Source organism: Camelus dromedarius, chromosome 15 (genome assembly GCF_036321535.1).
Source record: "Camelus dromedarius isolate mCamDro1 chromosome 15, mCamDro1.pat, whole genome shotgun sequence".
Taxonomy (NCBI): domain Eukaryota; kingdom Metazoa; phylum Chordata; class Mammalia; order Artiodactyla; family Camelidae; genus Camelus; species Camelus dromedarius.
The window spans coordinates 36,123,481-36,141,167 of record NC_087450.1 but is presented as its reverse complement, the minus strand read 5'-3'; the positions used below and the strand labels follow the sequence as shown (position 1 = coordinate 36,141,167).

General features: G+C 43.3%; 1 protein-coding gene across 2 annotated transcripts in view; it reads left to right on the top strand.

The window, feature by feature from the left end:
• TMEM178A (transmembrane protein 178A) overlaps window positions 1-17,687 on the top strand; it is a 141,930-nt gene that overhangs the window by 91,071 nt on the left and 33,172 nt on the right. The window contains exon 1 of one of the 2 annotated variants that reach the window (XM_031466881.2): window positions 1,750-2,160. The exons of the other annotated variant lie outside the window; for it this stretch is intronic. Within the exon in view, the coding sequence (XP_031322741.2) occupies window positions 1,761-2,160 (400 nt within the window). The 5' untranslated portion in view covers window positions 1,750-1,760. Of the gene's footprint in view, window positions 1-1,749; window positions 2,161-17,687 lie in introns of those variants that run through there. 2 annotated transcript variants of the gene reach the window in all.

Here is a 17,687-nt window from a genome sequence, read left to right as displayed (position 1 = left end):
AATAATTCACATTGTCAGGTCAGCAGAAGTGGGCACAGGAGTCCAACATGACTGAAAGATTTGCTTAAGTGATCTATCTGTGAACTGAACCGCTCAGAAGAGGTCCACAATCTTCATGGGAAATATACCCTCTGAAAATGCTCAGAGTACAAACAGCAATGACAATAAATCCCAGCAAGATTCTTATACCACCTTTACAGATGTCATTTCAGGGGAAATATATGTCATATTAATACCAACTGATGTGGGGCACTAATTAATAAGTCCCATTAAATTGTGGAGTAATGACATTTAGCATCTAATGAATGCCTCATAATCTTTTGATCATTAATATTTCATAGCATAAGAACACAACACTTGGCATCCCTGGGCCCACGCAGCCCAGTTTTCTGTCTGTGACTTGGCCCCAAGGGCATTAAGAGGCACAAGGGTATTGCTCCTCTGTTGTAAGACTCCACAACATAAGCGATTAACTCTTTCAGGACCCTGGGTACTAACGTTCCCTCATTTTAGGAAATGTGAATCTGCCAGCCATTCTCAGAATTGACATCTGTGACTGCAAGGTGCCCTGGAAAACAGAAGCAAGCTGAGATGTTGACTGTGATGTGTAGCACTGCTTCGTTGTTGGCCCTCCCAGCCCATGCGAGAAACTTGCACAGGAGAAAAAATTCATTCCTTTGATTCATTACCAAGAGCTTTCTTTATTCAAAGGCAATAATCACCTCACAGAGCAGGTGCCATTGCAAGGGCTTATTGATCCTACGCGCTTCTAGAAATTCCAGGAGGCCGTCACTCGGGCGGGAGATGGAGGTGGTCATCCAAAAAGAAGCCCATTTCCAAATGAGCAGGCTGAAGTGAAGTGACAGAAAATCTCTGGTCATGGGTCTGTCGCTCCAGTGACACTCAGAGCCTTTTCTTTCAGAAGAGGGGCTGGAGCGGAGCGAGCGCTGAGAGGTGGCCGTGGGCAAGTGACAGGGAAAGGGAGGACGGCAGGGAGACAGCTGCCAAGGGGCTGTCAGGCTGCAGCCTTCAGGAGAAAGGGTCCTCAGCTCCGGATCGAGATTCCAAAGAGTTAAACATCACCACGCAGCCCGACCTGGAGGGGATTTGCCTCTGGGTACCAAACGGGACACTGATCAAAATCAACTCGGACAAGTGACGAGACCGAGTCCTATGCTGGCTGATGTCTTCTCAGGTCGTTGGAGGGGAGAGGACGGCAAGCAGTGAGCTTGGGGGTAGAGGAGAGAAGCGTCGCGTCCCGGGCAGGGAGAGAAAGGACGAGGAGCGGGGAAATAGAGGGACAAAACGCGTGGAGGAAAGAGAGAGAGGAAGAGTTGAAGAAAAGTAAGGGTAAAGTAGGGACGGGGTTAAGGGGAGAGAGGAGAGGGGAGGAAAGTGAGGGCGGCGAAAGGGAAGGGGTCGCCGGAGAGCTGGGCGGTCCCGGAGATCGGGAAGTGGGGAGGAGGCGAGGGGGTAAGGCAGGGCAGGGGGCGTGCAGAGCCCGGCGAGGGGGTTGGGGGCGGGGGCGGGAAAGTGCGAGCGGCGACAGGAGGCGCGGGGCGGCGGGCCGGGGAGGGGGCGGGCGCGCGGTCGGAAGGGAGCCGAGGAGGGAGCGCGCCGGGCCGGGAGCCGAGGGCGGGCGGGAGGTGGGGGGCAGGTTGGGGAGCGCGGGAGGGAGCGCCGAGCCTAGTCGAGGCCAAGTGCATTGTGTCTGGCGGCGGCGCGCGAGCCCACCGGCGGCCGCGGCGGGGCGGGCAGCCATGGAGCCGCGGGCGCTGGTCACGGCGCTCAGCCTCGGCCTCAGCCTCTGCTCCCTGGGGCTGCTGGTCACGGCCATCTTCACCGACCACTGGTACGAGACCGACCCCCGGCGCCACAAGGAGAGCTGCGAGCGCAGCCGCGCGGGCGCAGACCCCCCGGACCAGAAGAACCGCCTGATGCCGCTGTCGCACCTGCCGCTGCGGGACTCGCCCCCCCTGGGGCGCCGGCTGCTCCCGGGCGGCCCCGGGCGCGCCGACCCCGAGTCCTGGCGCTCTCTGCTGGGGTTCGGCGGGCTGGACGCCGAGTGCGGCCGGCCGCTCTTCGCCACCTACTCGGGCCTCTGGAGGAAGTGCTACTTCCTGGGCATCGACCGGGACATCGACACCCTCATCCTGAAAGGTGAGCGGCGGGCGCGCCCTGCGCCCTGGCGCCCGCGCGGGGAGCGCAGCCTGAGGCTCCCCGGGGGCGCGCGGGTCCCCGCCGCGGCCCCCGCGCATTCTTTCATCTTCCCCGCCGCCTCCTTTCTTCATCCCTCTCCCTTAATTTCCCCTTGGCCTTCCTTCTTCCCTCTCGCTCTTTTTCCTTTCCCCGACCCTGTTTTTTCCTCGTCATCCTGCTCTTTTCTCCCTTCTTCCCTGAAGTCTCTGCTTGAGCCCCTCTGCCTCTATCTCCTTTCCCCCTCTCTTTCCCTCGCCTCCCGTCCTTCGCTGTCTTTGTACACCTGCCTGACTTGGAATGCATGTGTGGATATTCTGGACGCTGCTCCACAGGAGGGTAACAATCAAAAAACCCCGACCTTTCCCAGCCTTCCCTCAAGGTGTGCTTTCCTTTTAGAAATACCTTTGGAAGAAAAGTGGTGCAGACCTCCCAAGAGGAGGCAAAGGATTTTTCCTTGTATAGTACTGATGTTGGGAGCAGACAGAACTGATATAGTCGTGCCAGCCTGGCAGACTAATGGGCAACTAAGGAGGCCGCAGAAACCTTCCTCCAAACCCACGAAGTGCAGGGTTCCTTTGGGTTAGACCTCAGATAACATTAATGCATTGGTGGAGGCAGCTGATCGCAGTTAGGACATCTAGTTTTTTTTCACCCTTCCTAATGACTGGGCACACAGCATCCTCAGTGTTTAGTCACACCAGGGCAAGAAGAGCGGAAAACCCGACGAAGCCTTTTAAAGTAAGAGCTTTCGGGATTTTCGCATGGAGTCACTCTACAAAATCACTCTCTTACATTTGAGATACCTTGTAATCTTGTTTTTGTTGTTGTTTGGTTATTTCACACTGAACTGTAGAGCATCAGTTTGCCCTTTTGAAATCTATACAACACCTGACTCCCATGCGTGTAATCAAATCCTTTGAATAAATATATATGTATGTGTGTATATATAGATATGTAATTCATGTAAAAATATTCAAAGTGACAATCCTATTGCTGAAGCTTCCTTCTGACTTTCAGAGCTTGACCCTTAATATAAATTCTTTTTCTCTGAGTTGAAAAAAAACCCACCTTCTTTCCCTTGGAGTCATTATTGAAAAAGAAAGGAGTAAGTCTAAAATCAGTACATTTTAACATTTAGTAACCATTCAGGAAAGCAAAGAAAGAGATTTGTGTTGAATTCTAGTTTGGAATGGAATTACATAGAAAGGAGAGGGTTAATAACATGTTGGCTTTTAGAGTCTTGTCAGTTGGCATATTCTTCATTTCTCAAGCGTGTCAACTTCCTCCTTCCTGTGGCTAGCTCAGCCGGGGACTGCCATCTGAAATCTGTCTGTGTGTGGAAGGACTCCAGCGCTTTTGGGGGGGAATCAGACATAGTAGCCTTCCTTTGGGAAGTGCACTTAATTCTTTCCTCTCCTAACTCGCATCCAAATCTGATTTCTCCTCAGGAAGATGCTGCATAATTAATTCTGATAGTAGCATTGTACATGAACAAACTGTAAAAGCTGAATGTGGAGGCTCTGTTATGGAATGCTCATTTAGGAAAGGCAATTTTGAAAGCTAAGCAGTGTAGTCTGTCTTTGGAAGTGACAGAGCTGCATTTCCTTACACTCTTCCTGTGCCTAGAGTATTTGATTGCATGTAAATTGGATCTAAAGTCATGCCTGGAACAGCAGAGTAGAATTCCTTCAAACCAGCGGCAGGAGAGGGAGCCCACGAGACAGTTGCTCATTCCCCGCCTCCGCACCTGCCCTGGCTAGCTGAGATGCCTGGCCCCCCGGGGCAGTCCAGAATGAAGTAATCCTAGAGGCTGAAGGAAGTTTGGAGGTGATCAAATCCAACTGCCCACCCGCTGCTCAAACTCCCTTCTTCTGTAAGTCTTTCTGACAAATGGTTATCCATCCTAACACTTCCATGAGACAGAGCTGTGTACTAGTTAAAAGAATTCTGTTTTTCTAGTCATAAGTCTCAGATTTGTACTATTGATGGTGTTTAGCTCTTCCTTCGTGTAGAACGCTAAAGGGTTCTAGGCTGTAACTGGAAGACGTGGGTTCCTTTGCTGGCTCTGCCACTAAATCGCAGTGTTTCCTCCACGTGCCCTGTAGTTTTCTTGCCCGTAGTAGGAAGGCTCACGACTCTTTAAAGGATTTTCTGATTCTAAAGTGTGTCACTTTTGTACTAATAACAATGTTAAGTTAGTTTTCTGGGAGGTCAATGAGCTGACATTATTAAGACATGAGGAGTTTGGAGAAAATGACGGATATTTGGTACATTGTAGGATCATAATTTGTTGTCTGGGAGATGCCAGAGTGCCTCAAGTCTTTTCAACATTGCTACTGATCTACTTTGGGCTACTTATATAACTCCTGTGGATCTCAGTTTCATCATCTGTGAAATGAACAGCTTTAAAAATCTACGATTCTAAGAATCATTTGAACAGATGATTTTTGACGCCCGTGTTAGGTAAACATTATTACCTTTGTTTTGGCATCTGACATTAGTGGCTGTGGTATGAATGTCTTAATGAGCCCTGTATATCTAGAAACTGACATCACATCTAATTTAAACATGTGGACAACTGGGGCCCCACGTTTCATTCTGTCTTCTCTGAATTACATTATGAGTCCAAACATTTAGAAATCTTAATGATAGGAAATGAAGACAAGCAGACTCAGATGGAAGAGTCGGGAGCAGTGGAAAGGGCCACAAGGAATGCCTGGCGTATTTAATGAGCTTTTGAGAGAAAAAGAGGTCAGCCTTTCTTCATGTGGACTTAGAGGGCAAAGCCGGATGGTGGGTAAAAGTTGCAGAGGGAAAAAGGTAGAGTTGATGTTATGGAAGACTTTCTCACAATTGTTACTGGAGGCCAGGCAAGTATTTCTGAGCGATTAGAGGAGAAAGAAACATACAATGTGAACAATGAGAAATTGGTTTAGAAATGCAGTGTATAGGCTCTGTAGTGTTAATCTACTTGAGAGAAATCACATGAGCCTGAAAGCAGTGATCATTGGGACATTTATTTGGGAAAATCATCAAACTCTGTCACCCTTTCTTTATGATTCTAGTTTACTTCTAGGCTGGAGTGACCCCAGAAGGTCTAGATTGGACCTCCAACCAACCTTCAATAAAAATGGAGGTACAGTTATTGATAAACCCAGTAAGAACCAAGACTAGAACTCCCTGCTATTCTACCAGGCTGACAAAGGACCCTTCACCAGCACAGTTTAAATACAGTGGTTTTTCTAGCAGCAAGTCCCCTTACTAGCATGGTATTGTCCAATCCACATTTCACTGTCTTGCCCACTGGAATAACATGGGACCTTACAAATGCTTTAGAGGTAGTCCCACACTGTATTTCCGTAGTTTACTATCCAATGCCATAAATGCCCATTGAAAGCCTGCTGTGTGCACGGTAGTGTTAGGAAGATTTCAGCTACACAGGGGAGGCGGGGTTCTTTTGTATTTGAGTTGATCAGTTGCCTAAGTTGTTTTTCCCTAAAGGCCCTTCTTGCAGCTATCTTTTGATGCTGAGGAAGCTTTGCTGGTCTAAGTAAAGACTGTCTCTGATCAGTATGCAAATGAAGTCATCCTCCGCCCAGCAAGAGGAGGGCTAGAACAGTTGAAGGAGCCTTGTGGGAGGAACTTGAGAGAACTGATTTAAAGAACAGGGCCTCAGGCCCCACTGTGCCACTGGGACTGTGATGTTAGAAAGAAGCCTTTACGCCTAAAACTCACAAAGAGCCCGTAAGGTAGATGGGGATGGCATGGATTATATATGGAGCCCAGGGATTGAGAGGAGTGACCTAAAGATAGGTTCTTTATTCCCTTGTTCATCTAATTTATTAACTCAATGAACATACATATTGAGTGTCAGGTATTGTGCTAGGTGTAGACGATATGAGTGAACAAAATGGATAAAAAAGCCTGCCCTGATAGAGTCGACATCAAATGGTGGAGTTATTTTCTAGTGGGTTACACAGTAACTACTCTTAGTAGGCTATGGGAGGACCCCTTTGGGAACGCTGCTAGCACTGGTGGGTAAATGACAGGAAATACAGTGCAAAGTGCTGGAGAGCTGTACCCTTTGGGGGACACCTGGCCATTTCGGTTCCAAGGGCAATTCTTATGTTTAAACTCTGGGATGAACAGTAAAATAGGAGGACAGATGGAAAGAGACTCAGTTGGAAACATTATATAATGCTTCTTTCAGTTACTGAAAACACTGACTTTAATAAATAAACATTGATGAGTCTTGTGAATACATTATGTGGAACTTTGGAGAAATTAATTTTGAATAGAAATTAGTCATCAAAATGATATTGAAAGTGCCAACTGTTCTAACTGGACTTCACTTTAATTAAAACAAATTTAATTAAAAATTTTCATTAAAAACAACTGGCATTACTTTTCAAATATATATACCTTGTTTACATAAACCAAATCTTAATATGATATATTGCCTGCAAGATACAAAAGGGAAATGAATGTTGTAGTGTTTTGTTTTTATGAAGTGAAAAGTGAGAGAATTTCAGAAATGTGAAGATTAAAATTCTGTGGGTGTAATGTTAACTTGTATAAATCATTTGGGATTGAATTCTTGAAACTTGAAATAGAACATGTCCTTGCGGTTTCAGAGCATTTTTCCTTTAATGAGATAAACAGAGATCTCAAAGACAGTAGGACATAAATACTTTGTCATTTTGCTCTCTGCAAGAAAAAGAAAGTAGGAGAATTGGTTGGAATTCATTGGGTCTCTTCTTCAGTCTGCTAATGATTTATCTGTTTCCCCTGTTGGCTTATTTTCCATGAAATTAATAGTCTGTGTAGGACCCACCAAGTTCTACCTGACACAGAAGAAATAGATTGATGATTTTCTTCAGCTTGTTTATAGACCAAAGTATCATTTGTGTTAGAATAATTATCTCCCAAGAGCAGATGTATCTGGGAAATCTGAGAGACTAGTACTCTTTCTCCTTCCTGACCCATTTGTTCCCATACTGTTCGCGGACCTTCTCTTGAACCAGAAGATGCTGCTGGCATAGGGGTTCCTCAGTTTTGGGGGTTCCAGGGGTATCATTAAGACTTCCTTTTCCTTTCTGTAATTCTCAAGGCAAGTGGTCTCCAAAATTGTTTTAAGCATCACTCTTTGTCATTGATCTTTACTCGTTTTAAACCTAGGTGCATGGACTGTACTAACATACACATTATACACATACACAGATGAAAGCAAACTTCGAAGGGATGTGGTAATAAATAGAAATAGAAGTTCAACTGTTTTCACCCTACCCACGTTCCAGAGAACTGCTTGTGTGCCCACCGGCATGTACACATTCCGTTGGAAGACTCCTTTTCCCATTGCCCATCAGCAAAGTCGAGTTTCTCATCTGGGCAGAAGAAGGAGCATTTTTCCCATCGTGGCTGAACTCTATGATGGGACTCCCAGTCCACCGCTGTATCACACATACTCATCTCGTACATAGGAGAGAAGAAGATGCATTTTATTTCTGTATCATCCCTAACAGTAGGCACAGTGTTACCTGTGCCTTTTTGATTAAGCAACTGCGAGCTCGTACTACACAAATCTTCATGACTAGATTTGTAGTTTTGTCCCACAGTGTCTTGAGGCTGAACAGACCCAAGTGTGATAACCGATGTTTCAACACAGCCTCTTGCTAACACTCCTGAAGGTTATCTTGCAGAGAAATTAAATTCTTACTCGCCATCCTGCTATCCAAAAAAGACACCTGATCCCATCCTTTCCATCCACCCAGGGAAGTCGTCTCTTAAAAGTGATTTAGAAATGCTAAAAGTGGATGGTGCTTTAAGCAGTTTGTCATCAAAATTGCCAGAATCAATGACATTTCTATTTGCCATGTCTTATAGATAACATTTAGCAACGGCCTTGGGGGGGAAAAAGAAGATTTTTTGGCTGTGTCATAGAAATTCACATCACTTATCCCCCCATCACTGCGATTTCTTCCTTAGCTCCTGATTTTTTTTCCTTCAGAGCTCAAAAAGAGCCCTCAGACCCCATCAGGCAGACTGCTCGTAATTGCAAGTGTTCTTGATTGTCACAGAAGATAGGCTTTTGTTGGTGGAGCGTCTGGAAGTTTCATTTCATTGAGGGAGGAAAGGAGACACCCAGTGCCAGTGCTAAGTGTGAGACCGTGAGTGGTAACATTGAAGGACTCTAGGCAGGTCACAGGGTTTTCCCAACAGTTACCAAGAGTGAACTCTCCTTCCATCTTCTAGTGCACCTGCAGGGCAGTCTACCCCGGATTACTGATCCGTGACCTCTGCCAAGCAAGCCATGACCTCGGGTTGGCTGTCTCCTTATTCCTAGTGGCCACCTTTCCTGTGTGCACCTTATCTTTCAGAGAGGTTCCGCTGTCCTTCTTTGATACTCAATTGTGTGACCACCTGAAGCCCATTTCCTTGTATTATTTGCTGGCTGGAACAATAAAAATAATCAAATATGCTCACCCCCTTCACTTCCCTCCCCCTTGCAACTGGTGAAATGAAAGGAAGAAGCTGAAAACAACCAAACTGGAACTTTGGCAGATAATACAGATAGCAAATATATCTCCTTTGGAATAAAGCATTAGCTCAATAGATTGGGGCAATTCAGATAAGATCATTTTAACCCTGTAGACTTGCTTGAGGTTTAACAAATTAGTCTCTTCTCCAATTGATATTTTTTTTTTTTAAAACCTCACACCATTGCTATTGCTGAAAGCTTTACACAACTGGTGGTAATGATTTTTATCAAAATAAAGGCATTTGTCAATAGAAAATGGACTTTATCTTCAAAACCTGGTAAAATGTATGACAGTTTATTTGGGTTTTGTTTGTTTGTTTGTTTGTTTGTTTGTTTTGCTTTCTTGCAGCATTTCCCTGTGGTTAAAAGTGATTGCAGTGATTAATCTGTTTTATTGCAAGTTTTAACTAAAAGCATGTGACTGAACTTTTTGGAGCATGAGAGAGTCTGCCTGGGCCGTCATGAAGCTGACAGCCTTTGTTTGCTTCAGAGTAACGGGAAACTGCAGGCTGTTCTCCATCTTTCTTGTAACTCAGCCAGATAAGCTGATTGCAGGCCAAACAATAATGTCATGGGGACACCCATCAGGGAACGCATTAGCAAGTGAAAAGGGGGAACAATACAAACCATATTTCAGTTTCTGGTATCTTGACTTACTGGGGACACACTGAATTATTTTCTATAACTTGCTGGATGTCCCTCATTGTTCAGATGTCTAAGTATTTTGTTCATAGGTAAAAATCAATCAACTCATTCCTCCTCTAGGGATCAAAAGAATGTCATGTGTTCCTTTTGGCTTTTCCAGGTTATTTGATACCACACAGGCAGACAGGGAAGCGATTCCAGAAATATCAGTGGGAAATTCTTAATATATAGATAATTCCAGAAGGTTTAATTGTCCCTTTACAATAGGTCGCTCAACTGTAAATCAACACCCATGAGTCCAACTGCCACTCCAGTAAGCACTGACTTGCATACTTAGGGTCTGTAACAGGCAAGGTTGGGAGAGTTGGGGTGGGGATAGAGGTGGGAGGCTATCTGTGAATTGGATCTCTTTTGCATCCATTTTGAGACGTTTTAATTTGGTGTAGGGGATGTGAGCATTTGCTTCACTCAGAAATCAGTCAGGATGGGGAGGGTATAGCTCAGTGGTGGAGTGTGTGCTTAGTATGCACAAGGTCCTGGGTTCAATCCCTGGTACCATCATTAAAAAAATTAATTAAAACCTAATTACCTCCCCCCAAAATAAATTTAAAATGTGAAGTTATAAAAAAAAATCACTCAGCAATGTTACTGGGTGTTGAAAAGAAATGCTTTTTGAAAATGAGGCTGCTTAGTGAAGAAGACGGGTGCTATGTCCTCCTCGTCCTGTGAGGTTATGCTTTCTCTAACTACACCCAGAGTAGTGAGGAAGAACATCTGAGGATGTGGCTGATGGGTAATTTGAGTTTGGATTAGCATTCTCATGTTCTCACAATTTTGAAAACTACTTCTAGTAATGCTTCGAGTTGTGGCATTTTAAGCCTGTGCATCCTGTTAAATGGTATTCAAGGAAGTTACCCTGAAAAACAAGAGAGCTGATCACCTGTCAAGTGACTGAAGAATTGTGGAACTGATCATGAGAGTGACAGTTTGACATAGTGGAAAGTAAACTGTAGAGGGGAAGAAACCAAATATATAATGGCCGTTGGGAATCACCGAGTCTGCACCAATGGAAGCTTAGCGTATGTTGTATGCCACCGGTACTTAATCATTTATTCCAGGTGATTTAATCCTCAGCATCTAACATATTTTGGGGAAACTTTGTGTTCAGAAAATGGAAGTATTGGTTGAAGGAAACTAAAACTAACAGATACTACAAAAATAAAGAGGCTGAACTTGAGTGGCAGGAAGAGTGACAGTGACTGCTAACATGGACATTTCTGAAAAATACTGTCTTTTTGTTCAGATGTTTAAAACAAACAAAACAAAAAAGGCACAAGGAAACCGTTTACTATTCAGCAGTGAAAGATAAAATCCAGCCGAAAGATATCCGCTGAAGAAACATCAAAGTCATGTGTTTTTTTCCCTTTTTTCTCAAGGGTTACCTTTTTCTTTCTGAAAGAAACTCAAATTGGTTGGAGGAAAATGGGTAAGCACATGTAGAATCAAAGATTAATGGAGTTGAAAGGAGCTTTGAGCCATGATCCTCACCCAGTTTTTTTCACTGTGATGCGGTGATAAGGTGATTTTCACGTGTGCTACACGTGCCTGTCAATTACATCATAACTCCCTCCGTTTCTCTCTGAAAGTGTATTTTCAGAATATCTGCGAAGGAAGGGATGTTGTCATCAGCGTAATCTCAAATCAGTTTTAATTTATGAAACAGAGTCTGTCATTTGGACAGGGGAGGCGCTTTGATCTTGTGTCAGAAGAGGCTTAGAGACTGCAGTCTGATTGGCCGTGGAAGTGGGGGCTTTATCCAGATTGTCTAATTTTTAGGGGTGAGGCTTGTACAGGGAGCTGATGGTTACTGTGAGCATGGCTACTTAAGTCTCCCAAAGTCATCCCTAGGCACCACCACTGATTATGGAAATTGGGAGCTGTATTAAAATAACTCATTACCTGTTAGTCTGCTGAACCAGTCCCAACACACCTAATTTGAGAAAGTTTAAAAAAAATGACGGGAGAAATCATAAAAGGTCACAGTTTGGTGTGTCCTCCAAATGTGACTGAGTTATTGAAATAAATATGTCTGAGAGCCCCTGAGAGGCATTAAACAGAGCAATTCACCCTTCAGTAAACCACACGTAAGATGATTCTGCTGCTGTATTTGATTATGCCGTGGAGGAAATTGAGTGCTTCTTACTAACATGCCCTAGATTTTCATTTTGGAAGTTTGTGGCAGGGGTCTTCTTCAGAGCGTGTTTTTATTTCTGAATTATCACACAGTTCTTGTTTGAGCACTTTCCCAGTTCTGTTTGTAGGCTAACATGGCAGACCTGGTTTTTTTTCCCTCCTGGCCAAGTATTCTCACATGTAAGTAGCTTTCTGGAGTTGTTTTTATTCCTGAAAAGGTCAGGTACAGAAGCATTTCTGATTAGGTAGGAAACATTATAATTTGGGTTGTGAGTCTAGTTTTTCAAAATGCAATGAATAAAATGCTTGATAAACATTTACCCGCTCACATAGGTGGGTTTAACAGCTAAGGATCTTTTAGTGCCAAATAACAGAAAACCTAAATAAAAATGGCTTACCCTGTAAAATAAATGTATTCCCTCTCATAACAAGAAGTCTAGAGTAGCCTGTGCCTAGGCTGATTAATTAAAGATTGACTTCTCTTGGGCTTTAGTTGTTCCAACATGGGTGATTTGGCCTTCAGGTTTGTCTCTTGCTGGTCACCAGCTGGGCTGTCAGCCACTTCCTCACACAGGAATAGTACAAAGGCTAAAGCAGGAGAGAGGCCGTGCACCTTTTTGGTAAACCATTCTTAAAATGAATGTAATTTCCCAGAAGTCTCTCAGCAGACTTCCCATGGGTCTCATTGGCCAGAATTATGTCACATGACCATTCTTAAACCAACCCCTGGCAAGTAGAATGCGATTACGATGATTCCCTTAGGCCAATCAAGCTCCCCCCTTATGGAGGCTAAGGGTTCACTCTCCCCAGGAAGCACTTGCCTGCCTGACCCCTGAACAAAGTCTGGCTATTTTTAGCTAAGGAAGTGAGGATGTTGCGTACACAGCCATAGTGTCCACCACAGCAGGGAGGTCCAAATGGCAGTCCCATTCTATCTGGGATCATTCCATGGGTAGAATCTGGCTGAGAGGAGAACCTGATTTCTAGCCCGTTCTTCAAGATTTAGCACATCCTCTCTCCACATCCTGCCTTGATGGGAATAGGGGAGGAAAAACATCTTTTTCCCTCTAGATTCCTGAGTTCTCAGGTTGGGTCCCTATAAATGGACTGACAAAAGACAGATTAACAAGAGAAAAATACACAGAAGTCACTCACATGTGCATCATGCATATAGAGCCCTCAGAGTTGGGTAACTCAAAGGGGTGGATAGAACTTGGGATTTTGTGGCATCTTTTTTTTTTTTTTAATTGAAGTATAGTCAGTTATAATGTGTCAGTTTCTGGTGTACAGCATAGTGTCCCAGTCATGCATATATATACATATTTGTTTTTACTTTCTTTTTCATTAAAGATTGTTATAAGATATTGAATATAGTTCCCTGTGCTATACAGAAGAAATTTGTTTTTTATCTTATATGGCATCTTAATGAAAGAACAATAAAGTTTTAGAGAACTGACAAGACAAAGGAAAAGGACTGAGTTTCTAGGGCGGACAAATTGTGGGAAGGCAAATATAAGGAGAAACTAATGGTGGATAAGGGCTAGTATGAGCAAGGATTGCTATGTGGATTCTTCTGGTACCATCTCTGGACTGATAAGGGTCTAGAGTTATCTCCAGTAGTAAGTTTCTGTCCTTCCTGGTAGAGAGAAGGAGGGGGCATCTTTACAAATTTAGATCCAAATAACAGAAATTATTTTAGGCAAAATAGGGGAAGGGCAGGGAGATTTCCTTGTATCTGCTTCTCAGTTGCCTTCAGCTCAATATAATTCTCATGCCAAAGTGGCATATTCTTCTGTTCTTCATGGGCATTTGGAAGCACCCTGAAAGCCCTGTGCTTTGCTTTTTGAAGTGCTGTTTGTGACTCTTTAATCTCTAGTAACCCAGAGACTGCATGGTTATTTTTGAGGAGGCTTATTCATGATTGCACTTAAAAAGATGGAATGCAAAATGTTTAAAATTGTGCATTTGTGGGGATATCGATGTACTCTTAAGATCTAATAGTGCAGTTGCTGTCAGTTTAGCACACATTGGACTTGATGAGGTCAGTGTTACAAACCTGGAAGGCCACCTGAGGAAGCGGTGGTTTAGCAACATATGAGTCTGTGTTTGGAGTGGGATGGAGGGTGCGTGTATTAAGATGAAGCCCAGGCACTTTGGCGGGAATGTTCAAGTCAAACCACTCCAGGGCACTTCACCTTTCCTGATGGACTTGCTGTGCTCCTCCTGGACCTCTAATTTGAAACTGAGAGGCCTATTTATTAAAGCCCGATGCCTCTTTAGAGCAGGAGTTACAAAGCAAGAAAACAATCTGAACTGTGGCAGATGGGCTGAGTTAGCAGGATTTGAGCACAGAAGTCTCAGAAGATGGTGTAGAGCCACAAGGTATGTGGGAGGACATATATTTGGTCCACCAGATTGCCTGCCAATTTGTAGGTTCAAAAAGAAAGAAAGCAAGTGAGGAGGCAGGAAAGAAAGGAAAGCAGGAAGGAGCAAATGAGCAACTATTTGGTGACTCTTTGGGGAACTAACTCTATGGGATCTTGTTTCTTTCAATATCTATTAGGTACATTTCTCTTTCTAAAATACAACCTTCATCACGTCTTTCCTTTGATTAAAAATCACTGACTGATGGATTCCCCCCAAGTTAAAAATAGATTTACCAAATGATCCAGCAATTCCACTCCTAGGAATAGACCAAAACAGGGACTCCAGCAAAAACTTACATGGGAATGTTTGTAGCAGCACTATTCACAGTAGCCAAAAGGTAGATACAACCTAGATGTCCATGAGCTGGTGAACGGATCAACAAAATTTGTTGTATTTATATAGTGGAACATTATTCAGCCCCCAAAAGGAATGATGTACTGATACATACTACAACCCAGATGAACTGTGAAAACATTGGGTTAAGTGAAAGAAGCCAGACACAAAAAGCAAAGTATTGCATGATTCCATTTATATGAGTTGTCCAGAGTAAGCCGATCCACAGAGACAGAAAACAAGGAGGGAGGAGTGGGGACTGACTGCTTCATGGGGATAGGGTTTTCTTTTGGGTTGATGGAAATGTTCTGGAGATAGAATGGTTGCACAATGTACTAAATGCAAAGGAGTTACACACTTTAAAACGGTGAATATGATCAAAACCAAACCAAACCAAACCAAAAATCTCTTGGCGGATTTCCACCGCCCACAACTGCACGCCTAAACTTCTTTGCAGGTCATAAAAAAGCCTGCACCATGTGACTCCAGCTCCCTCTCTAGTTATGTACTCAGACACTTCTCCATGGAATCTAGGAAGAGGCTCCACCAGACCATTTGCTCTTCCCTCAGTGCACATGCCCTTCACTTTGTGTCACCGTGGAACTTGCTTCTGCTGCTGAAACCCCGTCTTGTGCATCTGGGCACTCTTCTTTGAAAGCTTCCTAGTGCTATTGCTATTTCCTCTCTAGATTTCCTTGACTCTCCCTCTAACCTCTCATTACCTGCAGAATTAATCTCTGTTACACTGAGACCCCAGTGTGCTCTGTGCCTACCTCTAGTATAGTACTTTCTACATTGCCTTGTGGTTTATTTCCTTGTCTGTTTCACCCCTACCTTAAGGTCAGGGACAGCCATTGCCCTGCTCAGTATCTGACACATGGCACTCTTCCCCTTGAATAGCTGTTGAAAAAAATTGTACTGGATTGATTGAAATCACCATTATATCTGGTCCATTCTTTTTCATCCTCTCCAGCATTTCTTGTTCAATTCAAGGACAAGGAGAAGAGAGAATTATTCTGAGCTTTCAAAGACCAGGACACTAATAATTCAAAGAAGACAAAGTACTTGGCATGTTTAAAAAAAGCAGTAATAGTAGTATATATTTAAAAAAGCATTTATGGTTGCTTTTATTTTTGAAGTCTTCAAAAAATCGGTGTAAAATGAACAGGATGCTTCTTTATGGAGGATTTTCCTCATAAAGTATTCTTAATCCTTAATAGAAGGATTACATTATTACTGCGATTTTCTTGTCTTTCTGCTTATACCCCATAGTAAGTCCCCACCTTCAAGGAAATGTTCCTTTGTCGCTCTTCTCTTCATAGGACCTAGCAGGGTGGTTTTTCAAATACACTAGAAAATCAATAGATGGGTAGGGTTTTCCCAAGTTTATTATAAGTATTTCCTTGTACACTTTTGGCTTATTAAATACTCTGTTTTTCAGTAAAACTGTTGCCAGTCCAATTACATACTTGCTTTCACCAGAAAGCCCAGTAGCTAGAATGAATCACTGAAAAATTGCCCTTTCATCAGGCTCTTGGCTGGGCTATTCTGATGCTGTGTCAGACGTCTGAGAACAGAGGCATCTGTATGCTGGAAAAAGCCTGGGGGACCATGCGGGGTTCAAGAGTGCTCTTCAGACTCTTTAAGCAGAGAGAGCTCTCCAACAGACTGGTGGCTTTTCTGATGTGCTGAAGTGATCTCTCCCTCAGCAAGCTTATTTTGCAGTTTACTGAGGTGACAAGAATCACAGACTCGAGGCACCTGCTTCCCTCTGCTGTTAAGTAGCTGTGTGACCTTGGGCGAGTCACCTCACTTCGGCAGGTCTTCATCTTCTCATTTGTAAACAGAGAGGTTGGATTGGTGTAACCTGGTGGGTCTTTTGCAGCATTAACTGGCTGTAATTATAGGATGCCCAGAAAACAGCAGCTTAATTAACTCAGCAATGTGTAAGGACAGAAAAAGGTCAGTTCTCTCCAGAAGCAGGTAAGCGTTAGGATGCTCCAAACATGAGAGCCTTTTTCTCTTTTCAGTTGTTCACCCACATGTCTTTCCTTTGCTCTTTTGAATGTGACATGCTTTCTTATTGCTAATTTTCTTTTTCATTTCCTGAGGCTTTCAAAGGAGAAAGCAGGACTTTCTATATTGTTCCAGGAATTCTCTTCTGTGGGAGCAGTGTTTGCCATTTGGTTGAAAGGACTCCACTATATAATTTTTCTCTTCTTAGATAATTTCCCAGGGAATTGATAATAATAAGTTATATCTGGTTTTTAGGAACTGAAGTTAGAGTTCATAATAGAGAGCAGAAAAGGAGTACCCTTTAGAAAATTGCATAGTATAACTTAAATTTTGCCTTACTTGCTCATTTTAAATTTCGTTGAAGAACTTTTGAAAGATTTTGATGAAAGAAGGAAATCATATACTTTTTCTTTGTTACAGGAAAAAGTTCTAGGTTTATTCCTTTTTTGCTTCATGAGAGTATTAATACTCATAGTCCACATGAAGTCAAAGAGAAATCCACAATTATCTATTATGATTCATTTTATTCGAAAGTTTTAGAGATGTGCTTTCTGAATTTAACAATCCACTGTGTTAAATACCTGGAAGTTATATCTGATCACTTTAATTCATATTATGAATTTTTTTTGAGATATATCTTTTATTTTATTGAGGTATAGTCAGTTCACAAAGTGTCAATTTCTGGTGGACAGCACAATGTTTCAGTCCTACATATACATACATATATGCCTTTTCATATTCTTTAATTCATTTAATGAATCTTGATTATTCATTTGTTTCTTCCCCCCCCCCAAATGATATTTCAGGCGATTTGCCACATATTGTAATTGGCATAACAGTTAATTTCACTGAAAGTCCTACTCAAGAATTTTGAACATGGTATGACTTCCCCTGACCCCAAATTTTCTCCTTTATGTGGATGAAAGTGTATGTCCAGATAAACCTTGTTAGCCATCCATGGCAATGATGATAATGGCAAATCTCCTGCTCAACTTCTGATGCTTGATTGGATCCGTTGTTTTTACTTAAATCCTTCCCCACAAAGCAGAGATTAGGTAGATAAGACAATCGTCTGTGTCCTCCCCATTGCAGTCAGGCTGATTCTTATTGAGAGAGCCCGAGGGTGAGTTCCAGAAGACAGAATGGATATGGTGTAAGGTGTTGAGGATACCACTGTACCTTGGGCCCATCATTTTGATCACCTGGAAGACTTAGAAGATTATCTAAGAGGAGGGAAAAAAAACCTGTTCAAAATAGGTGAACAAAACTGCACTGAATGGTGATGATAAAGAGGGGGGAGAGGCCCCTCCATGGAGAATGAGAGGAGGTCATCCCC